Raw genomic sequence first — 18,023 nt, forward strand, 5'->3', positions numbered from 1 at the left:
CTAAACTGATACACTTCAATATACTGCAGTAAACCTACCCTGAAACTAAACTGACACTAAAGTAAAAAAGGAAGGTCGCACTACACTCACGCTGCACTATCACTATATTCACACTACACTGACACTCTACACTCACAATAGAATCACAATAGCACACTAACTCGCTAGTAGCAATGAACTGAGCCCTGTTCTATCTATTTATACTTGAATATCACACTGCAAATGGCTGCTCTGGGAAGGAACCTTTTATAGTGTGGGGTAGGTCTATGAGCAATGAGCCATGATTGGACACAGTCATCTTTACTTTCTCCAATCACGGCTTTCTCCAATCATGGCTTCATTGCTTCAGCCAATCAGGGCTTTCAATGCACTGTGGCGCGCAGTGCATTGTGGGGCATTGGGCGAGCTGAACAAATGGTCGAACACCCTGACAATTTGGGTATTCAATGTGTCCAAGGGTTAAATACTTTTAAAGGGATGCAGACACTGCAGTTTTTCTCATCAGAACACTGAAAGTACATCGGGTGAAAAAAATTTACCAGACCCTCCCATTCAGAATCAATCTGCATGGGACATTGTCAAACAAATGGCTATTTCTACAGAGCACTAACAGGCAGGAATCTGCAACAAAAATTGTAAAAATTCCGGCAATGTACAATAATTACCCAGAAGGGATTTTATTTCTCAACAAAAGTGGGGTTACTCTTTAAAGTGGAAGAGGGAGTCTCTTCACTCTAAACAAATCAGAGCACTCTTGGTTTGCACAGTGCAATCAGTCACACATTTAGCATGTGTACAGGGAGGGGATGGAGCAAGGAAAAGGTCTCATCAGTATAGTATTAGGACTCTTTCACACGGCCGCTCCGATGTTTTCTTCCGCTGCGGCACTTTTTTTTTTTCACGGACAAGGATGACACTTGTGTCATCCGCTCCGTATGTCCGCATATCATCCCATCCGTCTACGGATGATATACGGACATAATGTATGTCTATGGGGATTGCAGATGTCAGCGGATGACACCGCTGACATCCGATTTTGCATCCTTTCCGTTTTTTAAACGGAAGAAAAATAGGGTTCTGTTCCGTTCCAAAAAACAGAACAGAACTGAAAGGACGAAAATTAGGATGTCAGTGGATGGTCATCCGCTGACATCCGCAATCCCATTGACATGCATTATGTCCATTTTTCATCCACAAAAAAATGGGATGAAATATGGACATACGGAGCACCCGTGTGACAGAGCCCTAACCCTTTCATTGTCCAATATCATGCCAAGGAGGGTCCTGGGCCACACTGTGCTGGAATTTGCTGTGTAGTCTACTAAGAGGCCCAGGATCTGCCTGCCATCTGAACAGAATTAAAAAATCATTTGGCAAGTGTAACAGGTCACATACAGTATATACAGTAGATATCTCAATTGGATATTTAGCTGCCTCAATGGAGTTCAAAATTAAATTACATGAGCTAATGTTCTTTTCATTTTTATATTTTCTTTATCAGCCAGTTGTGGAAACATTCTTTGGTTATGATGAAGAGGCTTCGCTGGATTCTGATGGTTCTTCAATATCCTATCAGACCGATCGAACAGACCGTACCCCCTGCACACCAGATGAAGATGTGGAAGAGGTGACACATCTTCATTCATTAATCTAGCTATACAGTATGCCTCCTGTACATCTAACATGGTGCTACCTATTTGTAATCTATTAAAAAGGGTACAGTAAAACTAGCAGCTTTGTTTGATAGTGATGAATTGATTTGAAGATGGACATCCTAATATTTATGTTAAGTTGTAGATGTCACTGACACGAATTTTAATACCACTGTACAATGTATGAAATAGTATAGGTTCATGGGTATTAAAAGAACATATTTCAAATTAAAGTGGTCATTATCCAACACATGTCTAACCCCCTCTTCAAAAATTCCAGCTATAGTCATTGTTGTGCTTCCTGTTTCCTGCAATGCCTATGAAGCGATAAACTACACAGTAAATAAAAAAAAAAAGTAAAAATAAAATTGTGTTTGATGGTCTTAAAGCCCAACTCCAGTAAAAGTAGAAGTCCTTTTTTGCAGGGGGTTGTGCCCATGCTGCCATGGGTTAACTGCTCATTTCTATCTAGGGGTTGGAAAATCACCTGTCCTTACTTGGTCCCCCCCCCCTCGTAGTATATTAATAAGCCTTTAGTAAAAAACAAAAATGTTGCATATACTGTACAAACTACTTACTGTTGTAGAAAGACAATACAGAACATACAGAGTGTCACAAACATGCATACAACACGCCCACACCAACTATCCAGCCTTCCTAGCTAATGAGTTTTGACAATGGTCTGCATGTGCAAAGGGGTACACTAAAAAGTAACTTGGCTTGCATTATAGCTGGCCTGCAATTTTAGTAGCAAACAGGACTTCAAGCATCTCAAGCCATTGCAGGAAACCGGGTTCTTGCTATTTATCTCTTCCAGTGTTTCAAATACAACTGCTTTATGTGGATTTTTATTTTTTTTGGAGTTCAGCTTTAAATATTCTCTGCACAGGGCATGGCCAAAGAAGAGACAGAGCTGAGGTTCCGCCAGCTAACGATGGAGTACCAGGCCTTACAGCGGGCATATGCCCTTCTGCAGGAACAAGTGGGTGGAACCCTGGATGCAGAGCGGGAATTCAAGGTGCTTATTTGTTTCATTTCTTTTTCTCCTTTTCCTTTATGTATCTGTTATTCACAAGCCATTGTCTTTGCAGAGATAACCTCTTAAATACCTTAAATCCTTTATTAGTTGATATTGTATATTTTTTAGTGATTATGAACTACAGTATTAGTAGTGTAAATACCTGCTATCTGTATTAATGCTTAATTGTCACACATCAGCTAAAAGTTGAAATGTTTTATTCTTACAGACTCGAGAGCAACTGCAATCTGACATTCATCATTACCAAACAAGAATAGAAGACCTTGAGAAAGCCATGTCTGAACAGGGCCAGGTGAGATGTGTTTATGAGGCTTCTATGAATGGATGGAGACAGAATTGTAGTTAAAGATTAACTTCAGGCAATCAGCTAAATAATCCACTCATATACAGAAGTATCAAAGCTGTTTTACAAACCAAGGGGTTTGCATTTCTGTACACTCTGCCCTTAGATTTATACAGATTTGTCACACAGCATGATGGATAAACTGAACAAAATTGTAAAAGCAACAATTTGTTTTTGCCCCCATTTTTCATGAGCTGAACGATATAATACTTTTTCTATGTACACAAAAGGCCTATTTCTCTCAAATATTGTTCATAAATCTGTCTAAATCTGTGTTAGTGAGCACTTCTCCTTTGCCGAGATAATCCATCCACCTCACAGGTGTGGCATATCAAGATACTGATTAGACAGCATGATTATTGCACAATACAGGTCACTCTAACATGTGTAGTCTTACTGTGTTGGGGGGATCCGGGGGGGGGGTCCAAAAACCAGTCAGTATCTGGTGTGACCACCATTTGCCTCACGCAGAGTTAGTCAGGTTCAGTGGCGGCCTGTGCATAGGGGGCGCCAGGGTGCCCCCCCCCCCTAAAAAAAAGAAAGAAAAAAAAGATTACAAAAAAGAACAATAAAGTTAAAAAAAAAAAAAATCGCCTTTGCCGGCTTATGTGGTGGCTATGGGGGGGGGGGGGGTTTACGACCCAGCAGAGGCGCCGATTGGCTGCCTTCTGGGGCGTAACCTGGGCGCAGGTCATAGCGCTAGGACACCCCCACTTTCGTGATATTCTGGCTGTGATTGGTCCAGTCTCCAGCGTGGACCCATCATCATCCAGGACATCCGATTGCTGACCCCGCTGACGTTGCAATGGGGCGGTGCCGGTGCGTGCGTCAGTCATGCACCGTCACCGCCTGATCTCCTTCCCGCCGGACCGATCGGAAGACTGAGAGAGCCCGCCGCCGTCAAAGAAGACTAAAGAGGACGAGAGGAGCAGCGCCGTGGACGGTTCCCGGAATCCCGCCGCCGTCAGAAGAAGAGGACGAGAGGAGAGGAGCAGCGCCGTGGACGTCTTGCAGGCAGCCCAGGAGAGCAGGTAAGTGATTGAAGCTGACCTGTGCCATGCCTGTACCATCACCTGAGCCATGCCTAAAACATCACCTGTGCCATGCCTGTACCATCACCTGTGCCATGCCTAAAACATCACCTGTGCCATGCCTGTACCATCACCTGTGCCATGCCTAAACCATCACCTGTGCCATGCCTAAACCATCACCTGTGCCATGCCTGTACCATCACCTGTGCCATGCCTGTACCATCACCTGTGCCATGCCTATACCCTCACCTGTGCCATGCCTGTACCATGCCTATACCATCACCTGTGCCATGCCTATACCATCACCTGTGCCATGCCTGTACCATCACCTGTGCCATGCCTATACCATCACCTGTGCCATGCCTATACCCTCACCTGTGCCATGCCTGTGCCATGCCTATACCATCACCTGTGCCATGCCTGTACCATCACCTGTGCCATGCCTGTACCATCACATGTGCCATGCCTATACCATCACATGTGCCATGCCTATACCATCACCTGTGCCATGCCTGTACCATGACCTCAAAGTCACGCAATTTTTTTTACCGCCTTTTTTTGCCGCTAAGCAATACCTATTGCATTTTTCTTTTTGCGCCCCCCCAAAAATTTTGATCACCAGCCGCCACTGGTCAGGTTGTTGATTGTGGCCTGTGGAATGTTGGTCCACTCCTCTTCAATGGCTGTGTGAAGTTTCTGGATATTGGCAGGACCTGGAACACGCTGTTGTATACGCCAATCCAGAGCATCCCAAACATACTCAATGGGTGACATGTCCAGTGAGTATGCTGGCCATGCAAGAAATGGGATCTTTTCAGCTTCCAGGAATTGTGTACAGATCCTTGCATCATGGGACCGTGCATTATCATGCTGCAACATGAGATGATGATCGTGGATGGATGGCACAACCATTGGCCTCAGGATCTCGTCACGGTATCTCTGTGCATTCAAAATGCCATCAATAAAATGCACCTGTGTTCGTTGTCCATAACCTACGCCTGCCCATACCATTACCCCACCACCACCATGGGCCACTCGATCCACAACGTTGACAACAGCAAACCACTTACCCACATGACGCCATACACGCTGTCTGCCATCTGCCCTGTACAGTGAAAAACAGGATACATCTGTGAAGAGAACACCTCTCCAAAGTGCCAGATGAATGTGAGCATTTGCCCACTCAAGCCTGTTACGATGATGAACTGCAGTGAGGTCGAGACCCCGATGAGGACGACAAGCATAAAGATGAGCTTCCCTGAGATGGTTTCTGACAGTTTGTGCAGAAATTCTTTAGTTATGCAAACTGATTGTTGCAGCAGCTGTCCAGGTGGCTGGTCTCAGACGATCTTGGAGGTGAAGATGCTGGATGTGGAGGTCCTGGGCTGGTGTGGTTACACGTGGTCTGCGGTTGTGAGGCCGGTTGGATGTAATGCTAAATTCTCTGAAACGCCTTCGGAGATGGCTTATGGTAGAGGAATTGACATTCAATTCACAGGCAACAGCTCTGGAGGACATTCCTGCAGTCAGAATGCCAATTGCACGCTCCCTCAAAACTTGTGACATCTGTGGCATTGTGCTGTGTGATAAAACTGCACATTTTAGAGTGGTCTTTTATTGTGGCCTGCCTAAAGCACACCTGTGCAATATTCATGCTGTCTAATCAGCATCTTGATATGCCACACCTGTGAGGTGGATGGATTATCTCGGCAAAGGAGAAGTGCTCACTAACACAGATTTAGACAGATTTGTGAATATTTGAAAAAAATGGGCCTCTTTTGTATTTAGAAAGTCTTAGATCTTTGAGTTCAGTTCATGAAAAATGGGGACAAAAACAAAAGTGTTGCGTTTATAATTTTGTTTAGTGTAGATGATACCAAAAACAGTTCGAGAATACAGCGGTGTCCTCTCTTTACCCACAACCTGCTGATTGGACAGTAAAGGTTTATTCAGGCCCTGTTCACATATAGTATAGTGACTTGCATTTTACCGCACCGGATGAACACAGGTCATCTGCTCGGAAACACTGAAAACAATTGCAGTGAGCTGCAATACCATGCAGACATGCTGCATCCTATCACAGCATACAGGAAAGGATTGCATGTCACTATACAGCAGTGCAATGCACCACAATGCTATATATTGACATGAATGAAGTTGGGACAAAAAAAAAAAAAAAGGAACGCTGAAAAATGCATTACACTATAGCAAGACTGCAACATTACGGTGGACAAATCGGACAGTGACACTTGACACTTTTTTTGGAGACCAGTGACACTAATACAGTAATCAATGCTAAAAATATGCACTGTCACTGTACTAATGACACTGGCAGGGAAGGGGTTAACATCAGGGGCAATCAAAGGGGTAAATGTGTTCCCTGGGAGTGCTTGCTAACTGTGTGGGAGATGCTTTGACTGGGGGAAGACAGAGATCCGTGTTCCTGCTTAGCAGAAACACAGGTTCTCCATCTTCCCCTCTCACAGAACGGTGATCTGCCTTGTTTACATAGGCATACAGCTATTCTGCCTCTCTCAGGAAAGATCGCTGGGTGCCAGCATACATCGAGTCCACATGCGCACCGTGTGCTCCAGCCCTGGAAATATAAATGACGTACAGGTACGTGATTTCACGCTAAAAGGCCGCCCTGCCACAGTACATATACGTGGGGTGGTCCGGAAACGGTTAAACATAACCCAAATCAGTGTATATTTTTTAGTCTATATGAAGAGTCCATGGTGTATATATATATATATATATATATATACTTGAAAATCGATCAATCCTGATGTACTGATGGCATATCTCATTTCTTGAGGCCCTAAAATGTATTTTTGGAAAGTAGACAATCCAAGGTATTTAGTAAGAGGCATGTTGAGTTTTGAAGTTGTAATTTGTTGACTAGTGTGGCAGTAATTAAGGACACTGACTGGTGACAAAAAAGAATATATATATTTTTACATTTTACATACTGTGACCCAGAGCAGTACAGTGTCACCTATATGACATTATACTGCTCTGGGGAGTTTATGAGGATTCTTTTTGTTTACGCTATGATTGCTTATTTCGGTAATGATCGCTATTATAAGCAATCATTTTTAAAATGGTATTCATTCATGTGCCAATGTGTAAATGGACACAGCTATCACATGGTACAGTGGAGCTGTGATTGGCCCTGTCTGCACCCTATATGATCACTGTGATCAATAACAGGGATTACAATAGTACACAATAAATGGCTATGAATGAAAGCCATTGTGTGCTATTGATATGTGATCACTGTGATTGGTCACAGCGATCACATGGTACCGGGGCCAGCCAGGTACAAAATCTGTCTTCCACTTTGTCCGGTGGACACATCAGGTGACAGATCACACAGGTGCGCGGCTCCTAGGGTATGCAAGAGGCGCACGACTGAAAGATGTCAAATGACGTGCACCCAGGATAACAGTGCTCCCGCTCGGCCATCATTTTACAATAGGCCAGGCAGGAAGTGGTCAAGCTACCGGAGGGGGATGTTTACATGCCACGGGCATTGCAAAAATGATCAGCAGGACTGTCAAACAATCAACTCCCCCCATCAAATCTCCCCCCATCAGCATCTTCGCTGTCAGAACATAGGATGTAGCATACATGGCTCCCAGTCCTCCTCCCTCTCCCAGTCTAAGTACTGCTGTATAGGGATAGCAAAAGGCTGATGCCATGCTAAATTCAGCTACTTACACTAGTTGCAGTTACATACATGCATTAATAATTTATATACATTTTCATTAATTGTGTCTATTTTTATACAAATGAAATCAGCTTTATAGGTCTTACACATACATAGGGGACTGCTGGTTCAGACCTGCTTAATTTTCTTTTTTTTTTTTTTTCTTACTAAATTTTCCACACTGTTGGAAAAAGATAGTAACATGTTCATTTTAAACGGTTGGAGATATGGAAAAGATAGCAACATGTTGTTTTAAACAGATGGTGGAAATGCAGTGACTACGTGTAAAGTGCAGAAGCCCATTGCAATTAGTAAACCAAAATACGGTGTGAATATAGCCATTGTACTTTGCTCTGCCAAAGTAAACATGCTCATTAGTGTCTATTCACAGGAAGGGTGGTTGTTTGTTGGCGTTTTATTATGTGGGAATGTCAGTGTTTGTTTATTATATGTTTGTTATTTTCAGATCCCCTTTATAAGGTATCAATGAACATTTTTTTTTTCCTGCTCATTTCTATTACTTTTTGCTCTTCAGGAGCCTTGTACAATTTTACATCAAATGTGGATGTCTTCCATTCTCCTGATTGTCTGCTTGTTTTATATCTACAAAGACAATATGACCTAGGCATGTCTGAGTCCCTGCATTGATGTGGATACAATATCACTGCAATTAGACTGAAAACATACCTGTGATCAAAGCTTTCCAAATGATTCCGCCATGCTCAGTCTTTGTTTTCTAGAACAAACACTCTGACTTTGTACAATCTCAAAGAAACTCAACAGGGAAGAGAATTTCAAAAGGTTGGAATTTGTGGTGGATTGTGAAATGATCATAATACATACCAGGGGCGTAACTACAGGGGTTGCAGGGGGTGCAATTGCAACCGGGCCCCATGCTCCAGGGGGCCTGCGCAGCTCCCCTTTACACCTGGATAGGAGGGGCGGCGGGGGCATCATGTAGAGAAATCACTGTCCTCCTTTTTCCTCCTGTAGCTGCAGGAAGAAAATGGAGGAGATTGGTTAATCTGTATGCTGCCCCCGCCACCCCTCCCACCCAGTTCACTTGTGTTCTGCTGTCTTTGCAGGACTTGTGAAAGGGTCCCACTGCGGGACCGTAATAAAGGGTCCAAAGATCAGTGGGAAGAGCCCCAGGCTTGAAGAGAAGGGCCCCGGCCAGGGGTCCAGGGGGCCCTTCATGGTTTCTTGCACCGGGGCCCTGAAGGTTCTAGTTACGCCTCTGATACATACGCTGTTACAGGGAAAGCAGATTGGTAGTTTGCTTCCCAAGAACAACCTGATAGAACAGAATTTTTCATAAAAAGCAGAAACTCTGCATTATCTTCATCTGTTTTCACAAATATGTATGCACTATATAGCCCCGGTACCCAACCTGTGGGCTAGGCAGTGCCATATTAAGAGCTTTAAAGGGCCCCCGGGCAATGCAGTGCATCTACACAATCACCCACGAGAATAAAAATGCAAATTATCGATATGGCGATATTTATTGGTACAGCAGTGCCAAGGTAATGACAGCTACCAAGCTCGGCGGCTGGGTCCGGTGAACACACACAGGGACAGGAGTCAGACTCGACTGTCCTGTGCGTGCCTCTTTCCTTGGAGGCGGACAGGTATTCCTACAGTTGTGGGCTCCCCCACCACGGCCCAAGTGGCCTGACAGCAGTGCAGGGCTGACAGGCGCTTGCCACCTGCTAAGTTCTGTGGCGGGATACACACGGGAATAAGGATTAATGCTTGGCTGGGGCTGGGTCGCTGGGCAAGTGGGGGCCCCCGGGCAACTGCCCAGCGTGCCCATTCGGTAAGAGGACCCTGGGGCTTAGGGCTCATGTACAAAGGGAAGTTGAAAATCTCTTCTGAACGCTGGAAACCTGACAGCTTATAACCGACAGTGACAAACGTTCATTTTACAGCTTTTACATACCGAGTTTATGCGAGTTTAGCAGCAGTTGATGGAGTTTGAGGTTAACCACTTCTGGACCAAAAGGATTTGCTCCCTTAATAAGCGGGCCATTTTTTGCGATTCAGCACCGCGTTATTTTAACAGATAATTGCGCGGTTGTGCAATGCTGTACCCAATCAATATTGATTTCCTTTTTTTCCTACAAATAGAGCTTTTATTTGGTGGTACTTGATCACCTGTGCGATTTTTATTTGTTGCGCTATAAACAAAAAAAAGAGCGACTATTCTGAAAAAAAAGAAAAAAAAACAATATTTTTCACTTTCTGCTATATAACATTTCCAAAAAAAAATGTAAAAATCTAATTTTTTTCATCCTTTTAGATTAACTTGTATTCTGTTACATATTTTTGGTAAAAAAAATCCCATTAGTATTTTGATTGGTTTGCGCAAAAGCTATCACATCTACAAACTAGGGGAAAGATTTATGTCATTTTTATTTTGTATTTATTTTTTACTAGTATTTGTGGTGATCAGCGATTTTTAGTGGTACTGCAACATTGTGGTGGACAGATCGGACCCCTAACTGATATTTTTGACACTTTTGGGGGGGCCAGTGACATTACTACAGTAATCAGTGCTAAAAATATGCACTGTTACTGTATTAATGACACTGGCAGGAAAGGGGTTAACCCAGGGGTGATTAAAGGGTTAAGCGTGAGCCTAGGGACCCTTGCCGGCTGAGATTCAAACCATCTATGGCTGGCTTAAAGTGGTTCTAAAGGGTCAAGGTTTTTTACCTTCATGCATTTTATGCATGATGATAAAAACCATCTTCTGTGCAGCACCCCCCCCCCCAGGCCCCCATAATACTTACCTGAGCCCCGTCTCGATCCAGTGATGTTCAGTCCATTCCAATCCCCCTCAGAGGACTTTGCCTCCTCATTGGCTCCTGTTGCCGTCAATCACAGCAACTGAGCCAGTCAGTAGAGAGGGGGGTCCGAGCCACAGCTCTGTGTGTGAATGAACATTCAGAGCCACAGCTCACGAGCGAGGCTGCCTGGGTGCCCCCATTGCAAGTTGCTTGCTCTGGGGGCACTCGATAGGGATAGAGAAGAGGATCGGGGCTGCTCTGTGCAAAACCATTACACAGAGCAGGTAAGTATAACATGTTTGTAATTATTTTTTTTTTTTTTTTTTAGAGACTTTAATATCACTTTTGGTGGGTATTCTGAACAGCACTGTAAAGTAGGGAGACCTGAAGATTATTTCAATGGTTCCTCAGGGGTAAGAATTTTGAAAAAGACTGACCTAAAACTACCTTGTTTTAGGGGAACAGGATTGCCATGCAATTTCACTGCAGAATGAACAGCATTGTCACCCTTCGGAATTTGCTTATATCTCCACTAAAATTACCGTAGAACTGCAGGGAAATAAATACTGAAGCAGCAGACACTGCTAATTTTTTTAAAAAGGGATGGGCTTCATGGCTGTTCTAAGACTCTGACCTGGATCATGCATGCAGAGTGGAAGTTCGGAGTTTCTTTAGACTTCTTTGGATGCATGCTACTTATAGGTCAGTGGTTCAATAGGAAGTGAAGCCAGGATCGGGATGACAACCATGGAGCATGCATATTTTACTTTTAATCAGCAAAGGCGGCACCCTGATTTCCTATTTATGTGTAGCACCCTCCTAGTCAGGTGCTAGGTAAAGGCATCTGTTTGCTCTTCTGCTTATCAGGGAGCAGGATTTCTAGTTTTGCCTGTTACATGTGTCCAGGTGTGATTCTGGTACTGCGGCAAAGTGGCTCGTTATCGTCCAGCGAGGTAGACCTACGTCGCTGGACTCCTCCCCTTCTCGGCGGCGTGCCGCCGGAGGCTCGCTCCCGCTGTATTCAGACACAGCGGGAGTTGAGCCAGGGGAGCAGCGGCGGTGATCACCGCCTCTCTTCCCCGATCATCGGGGATCGAGTGAGGGGATCTCCTAAGTGACAGGCAGGGATAGATTACAGGATTCAGTATAGCTGAACCTGTGATCTGTGTCTGTGTCACACAATCCCCTCCCCCCCACACACGTCAGTAAGCATGAGGCATACATTTAACCCCTTGATCACCAATAAAGTTAACCCCCTTACCTGCCAGTGTCATTATTACAGTAACAGTGCATATGTATAGCACTGATTACTGTAGTAATGTCACTGGTACCCCCAAAAGTGTCAAAAATGTCAGTTAGGGGCCCGATCTGTCCGTCGTAATGTCGCAGTCCCGCAAAAAAAATCGCAGATCGCCGCCATTACTAGTAAAAGAATAAACAATAAAAATGACATAAATCTTTCCCGTAGTTAGTAGCTGCGATAACTTTTGCGCAAACCAATCAAAATACGCTTATTGCGATTTTTTTTTACCAAACATATGTAGCAGAAAACAAATTGGCCTAAAATGTTAAAAAATTTAGATTTTTTTAATTTTTTGGGGGGGAATTTCATATAAAAAAAATTTGAAAAATATTGTTATTTTTTCAAAATTGTCGCTCTTTTTTTGTTTATAGCGCAAAAAGTAAAAATCGCACAGGTGATCAATTAATTTGGGTACAGTGTCACACGACCGCGCAATTGTCCGTTAAAGAAATGCAGTGCTGAATCACAAAATATGGCCTGGTCAGGAATGGGGTAAAATGTTCCGGTCTTAAATCGGTTAAAAATACGCTCATTGAGAATTTTTTTGTCAAAGACATGTAGCTAAATACATTTTGGCCTAAAAATATGACAAAAATTGAATATATTGGATATTTTTGAACTGTCAAAGTAGAAAATGTCAATTTTTTCGCAAAATTTTCACTCTTTTTTTATTAATATCGCAAAAAATGAAAAGGACGTAAATTTAGTTTGGATACGGCATTGCATGACCGCGCAATTGTCAGTTAAATTCGCACAGTGCCAAGTTGCAAAAAGTGGCCTGGACGTAAAGCAGGAAAATCCTCCGGTGGTAAAGTGGTTAAAACCTTCACCTCAGTGGCAACGTGAAGCAGCGGCCTTGCCGCACACACCACAGATAGTTGTCCTCAAGTTGTGCATAGTTGATAGTTGGAGTATCCCACTCATCCCTTCTCCCATCCCAGTTCCAAAATAAAATACAAAAAAACAAATCCCCTGGACTGTTTATTGACTGAGCCGAGGACTTAAAGCTATAAGTTTAATTGTCTGTTGCTATGGGTAACCCAGGGGAATCCAATTTAAGCAGCTCCCATGGGGGCAGTGATACATATGTCTTCTGTATGTATATGCAATGGTGTGGTCTGTATTTCTATTGACTAAATTCTCCCCTGCAGTGTATAGAGTGTGGGGTCTTCTAAACAATTCACATGTGTGAACAAACATTATAATGTGTACAGAAATATTTTCCTATAGGTCACTGTACAAATATCATACTCATTACATGTTTTGTATGTCCTTGTTTTTCTTGTTTGAAGGACATGAGATGGATTGAGGAAAAGCAGGCACTTTATAAGAGGAATCAAGAGCTACTGGATAAAGTAAGACTTCATCTTGAAATACCATATAGCAAAGCATTTATCTTTTTTGAGACACAAAGAGGGAAGAAAACGGTGCAAACTTAGCTAAAAAAAAAAAAAATACAGTAAAGTAATTAAGCAAGTGCTCATCAAAGTTAGTCTGGGGATGAAGGATCAGTGTAAAGCCCTACAGTCCACTTCCTTTCAAGGCTGGAGAAAGGGGTAGAGCCCTAAAATGCATTGCTAGAAACCGAACAAAGCTTCCTGAAGTAATTCTCTCCCTATAGCCATCCAAGCCATCAAGGACATTGCATGTTGCCATGCTTGAGCAGATCTTGCACTGCAGAGTCTACAGTATTGTCAGCTGATATTTCCATATTGGAGCCCTACCACTGACCATGGACTGTAGGGATTTATGCTGTTGCCACGTCCCCAAACTGCCTTTGATAATGCTATTTAAAAGCACATGGTCTGCACCCTTTTCTTCTCTCTGTGTCTCAGCACTTGATCTCCCTAGACTTTAGGTGCTCCAGAACCAACCACATTTCTCATCTTCTTTTTACCTCTGGACTTATTTGTCGACTTTGATAATCAGACCTATTGATGCACTGACCATATATTATCTGTCAATTTTTATTCTTTACAAGAGCACCAAAAAAGATTCCATTCCAACCAGTTAGAACTAATTTATGTCTATAATATGAAACTGGCTTAGCTGCTACGAGTTACAGCTCCTTATAAATCTATGCACACACTCACAAAGCTTCACTTTCTACATAGATGAATGACCTGCAGTGGTTGCCCAAGGCAATCAGATTCTTGTTTTCAGTCTTTAAGTGTAGCATTGGAACATGGAAGTGAACTGTAGCTTGCTATGTAAAAAACACTAGTTCTTCCTTTAGACAGTTTGATAAACAAGACTGGGTGTTTAAAGCAGCGGTCTCCAAGCTGTGACCCTGGGGTCAGATGCAGCCCTTTGCTTGCCTTTATCTGGCCCGTGGGGCGTTATTGCGCCCACTGATCCGAGACACTATTCTGACAACTTACACCAACAATGGGGCACCATTTTCTCCAAACAATACCAATGATGGGGCACTGCTCCCCCCCTAATACCAAATGTGGCAATGTTTCCTCCCATTTATGCCAGGGAAATTTCCATTCCCGCTGGCCATAGTCTGGCCCCCTAAAGTGTGAATGACTATGTAACGAGACCCTTGCTCGCTCGCTTTCGCTCTCCCGATGCTCCTCTGCCACTAGTGAGTCAGCTTGCAGATCGCAACGTCTGATGGTTAGCTCATCCAAGGCTCCGGGATCCGAACTACAGCTATGTGCCCTTCGGAAGTCATTAGAACAAACACCAGGCAGGCTGTATGTAAGTTCAAACAGTCAGGAGTTTATTGGAAGTACACAACACACTTTTATACAGAATTTGAAACATCCCGCCCCAACAACTACTTTCCTATTGGTCAATTGTAAAGTACATGCTGTCCTCCTTCAGGTCCTCCTTAGCCATGCAAATGAGGACTTGAAAATGAGTCAGCAGGGATTGGTCCGATAGCTTGATTAGAAGGACTGTTATGTGTAATGAGACAGAAGCCCCAGGGGGCAATCAATGTACACAATAGCCAGACACAGAACAATGGAGCCGTCTGGAGCCTTAAGACAGTGCAGAAGACCCCCCCACTGTATAACAGATTTCAAGGAGGAACACCTCCGCATTCCAAGGTCCATGACAGACTATAAACTGGCTCTTTGTTTAAAAAGTTTGGAGACCCCTGGTTTAAAGGATAGGAATATTGCTTTGTGCAGAGAATGTTTGGTGAAATGTTCATATGGTAAATTTAACAATGTCCTTCCCACTGCAGATTAAGCAAATGGAGATTGATGAAGCAAAACTTAAACATGATGTCCAAGATGCAAAGGACCAGAATGAGCTGTTAGAGTTCCGAATCTTAGAGCTTGAAGTAAGTAATAAAACCTTTTTTTGGTGGCTTCCTTCAGTGTATGATGTTAGTGCAGACCTTCACAGAGCCAGACTAAAACAGCTTAGAAGGTCCTAGCAAATTGGAGTAAAAAATATACCTGTCCACATAGTTACAATCAAAGAAAACTACTTCTGCATGCTCTATGTTATTTTGTCTTACAGACTGAAGAGGCCTCAGGGAGTTGTCTACTAACTCTTGGCAGGGTAGGCTCAGTGATATGGTCTTTATGTACTACAATACAGTACAGTAAATAGCACAGTAAATATAACTTTAAAAAAAATGGGGAGCAAAAGACTATCCACCAAGTGAGATGGTAAGATGGAAATCAGGGAAAATCCTCCAATGCAGCTCCAAATGTCCCAATCCACAGAAAGTGGGAAAATCCAAACTACAAAAGAAAATGGACAGAAACTCCTCTAAGAGTATTTATTATTTATTTTTATTTATTACAGGTACTTATATGGGCTGTCAATTTACCACTCAAATCGAAACAAGGCTGTAAACAAAAAGGATAATCTCAACTGCTGTAGTGGCCAACAAATGCACCATGGCAAATGTGCTTATGAGTAATTTCTTATGTTGAGCCTGCAGGCTTAACAATAGAAATCTTAACGTGTATGGCTAGCCTTACTCCACCTACATTTGGTCATTAGTGGGCTAAGTTAGCCCCAGGCCTCTTATATGTCTTAGATACTCTAGAAAGATATCCCTGCCATATTTCCATCTTTTCCTGTCCAACTGGGAGATTTGGGTGTTCACACCAACCTGTTCCAGCTTTTTTTGTGACATTCTCTTTTTGTGACAGCCATTCTTATTTTAACCCGGGATTCCTCCAGAGGTTGCAAGGGGTTCCTTGGACTGTGTTTGATTGGCCTCCCATGTGATGGTACCAGGGCTTTTTTTCTCAGAAAATAGGTGCAGGAACTCCCTTTTTCGGACTTTCCCCTTGTCTCCGCCCCTACCTACCTCCGTGAACCGTTCCTTGGTTCCACCCACTATCCACCTCCCAGTATCATCCTTTTTAGAAAATACAGAACCAAGTAACATTTGTGGTACTAAGCAATTTGAATGGATTTTTTTATTGATAACAAAAAAGCAGTAAAATAGATCCCCTGCAGCCAAAAATAATTGACCCCCCCAGCAGCAATAGATCCAGCCAGCAACAAAGGGTCCCCAGCAGCAACAACAGATCTCCCAGCAGACAACATCAATAGACCCTCCAGCAGCCAGCTACAATAGACTGTTCCATAAAGAGTAGATCCCTCCCATCAACAACTGACCCCTCAGCAACATAAGAACCACCTCATTAACAATAGACCTTCCCTGCAAAATGAGATCTCTTCCAGAGACAATATATCCCCCAGCAGCCACACTAGACCTCCCCAGCAGCAATAAACCCTCCTGCAGGATTAGATCCTCACCAGCAACAATAGATCCCTCAGCAGCCAGCATCAATAGACAATGTTGCATTCCTTGCAATTACATACATTCAGTGCTGAAGGTGCCGGAACTGCGTTCTCCCACGTTCCCGCTGAAAAAAAGCCCTGGATGGTACCTTAATAGTTCTAGGGCCATTGCTATTTAGCAAAACAAATAGCATGACACAGATTACCTGTTTAGCAGTCTGTAAGGGTGGCATTCTGACCTCTACTGTAAAAGGGTTGTGTTCTTCCTACCTATTATCAATGTAAAAGGCATTTTATGTATTGACCATTGATGAATTGGTTTTCTTAAGAGTTTTCTTAAACCTTAAAATTTTTTAGGTGTGCCACTGGGGTAAAAGTTTGAGAAAAACTGCTCTTTATAAAAAAAAAAGGTTAAGTCCAGCAGGAAAGCCACAGCAGGTGTGCAGACCCAGTCTGCGAACTAAAGTGCTGAGATCTCTTCATATGTTTTATCTCTCCAGCATCTACTAAAAACTGTACCATCAGCTTTGGGTGAATGGCCCTATAGTTAGGTCTATTAATCTTTCTTCTCAGGAGCGAGAGCGGAGGTCACCTGCTATTAATTTCCACATCATACCCTTTCCAGAAGGGAAGAGCCCCCTCCAAGTCTATTGTGAAGCTGAAGGTGTCACAGTAAGTAGAGCATTGTCTTTTCTGTATGGACCAAGTTTTTGAAAGTGTTGTTTCTACTGACAAGTTTATTCCATCTTCTTTAGGATATCATAGTCTGTGAGCTGATGAAAAAGCTGGACATCCTAGGGGATAACGCCGTAAGTGTATGTTCACTTTCTAAATTGTGCATGTTCTAGCGGCTTTATTTGTCGCACACACAAACACAATCTGCTGTAACAGGTGGAGCGTACTGACTGAACGCAAGCTAGTGACTTCTGAGAAGACAACATTGTGGCATTTCACAATCTGTCTGGGTCCTGCTCATCTTTCTGGAAGCAGCATTCTGCACATTTCTAATCCTATGCTCAAGAAAAAAAAAAAAAAAAAAACTGTTCTTATGTCACCTGCCTTCTTATATTTGAATTTGTAATTCCATACTGGGTGTTGAGGATTTGGAGATAATATGCAGTGAGGTTGGTGGTTAAGAAAACTAGGTACTACCCTGTTTTAAATGAGGATTTTAGGGTGTTTTGCTCATATTTGTGTTTCACCTCCCATGTACTTTTATATTGTTGTCAGGCCAAAAGCATTTTCCAACTTAAAGTATATCCAAACCTGTAGGAGAGGATTGGTTTCCCTTTAGGTTCAATCCCTCCCTTTTGTTCTAAGCAAGGGACTTTGTGTGGTGAGGTTACATTCTGTTACTTGGGCTAAAGAAGTTACTGAATCACAGTAAGTTAAATTCCATGGGGGTTAAAAATCCCAAAGATAGAAGTAG

General features: G+C 43.0%; 1 protein-coding gene across 1 annotated transcript in view; it reads left to right on the top strand.

Annotated features, from left to right (window-relative positions):
* JAKMIP3 (Janus kinase and microtubule interacting protein 3) overlaps nt 1-18,023 on the top strand; it is a 197,766-nt gene that overhangs the window by 141,102 nt on the left and 38,641 nt on the right. Inside the window, exons 11-17 of the mRNA XM_082267585.1 lie at nt 1,502-1,627; nt 2,542-2,670; nt 2,900-2,983; nt 13,162-13,224; nt 15,069-15,167; nt 17,168-17,266; nt 17,350-17,409. Coding sequence (XP_082123711.1) covers nt 1,502-1,627; nt 2,542-2,670; nt 2,900-2,983; nt 13,162-13,224; nt 15,069-15,167; nt 17,168-17,266; nt 17,350-17,409 — 660 coding nt within the window. The remainder of the gene's footprint in view (nt 1-1,501; nt 1,628-2,541; nt 2,671-2,899; nt 2,984-13,161; nt 13,225-15,068; nt 15,168-17,167; nt 17,267-17,349; nt 17,410-18,023) is intronic.

Source organism: Pelophylax lessonae (genome assembly GCF_965119305.1).
Source record: "Pelophylax lessonae genome assembly, chromosome: 9".
Lineage (NCBI taxonomy): Eukaryota > Metazoa > Chordata > Amphibia > Anura > Ranidae > Pelophylax > Pelophylax lessonae.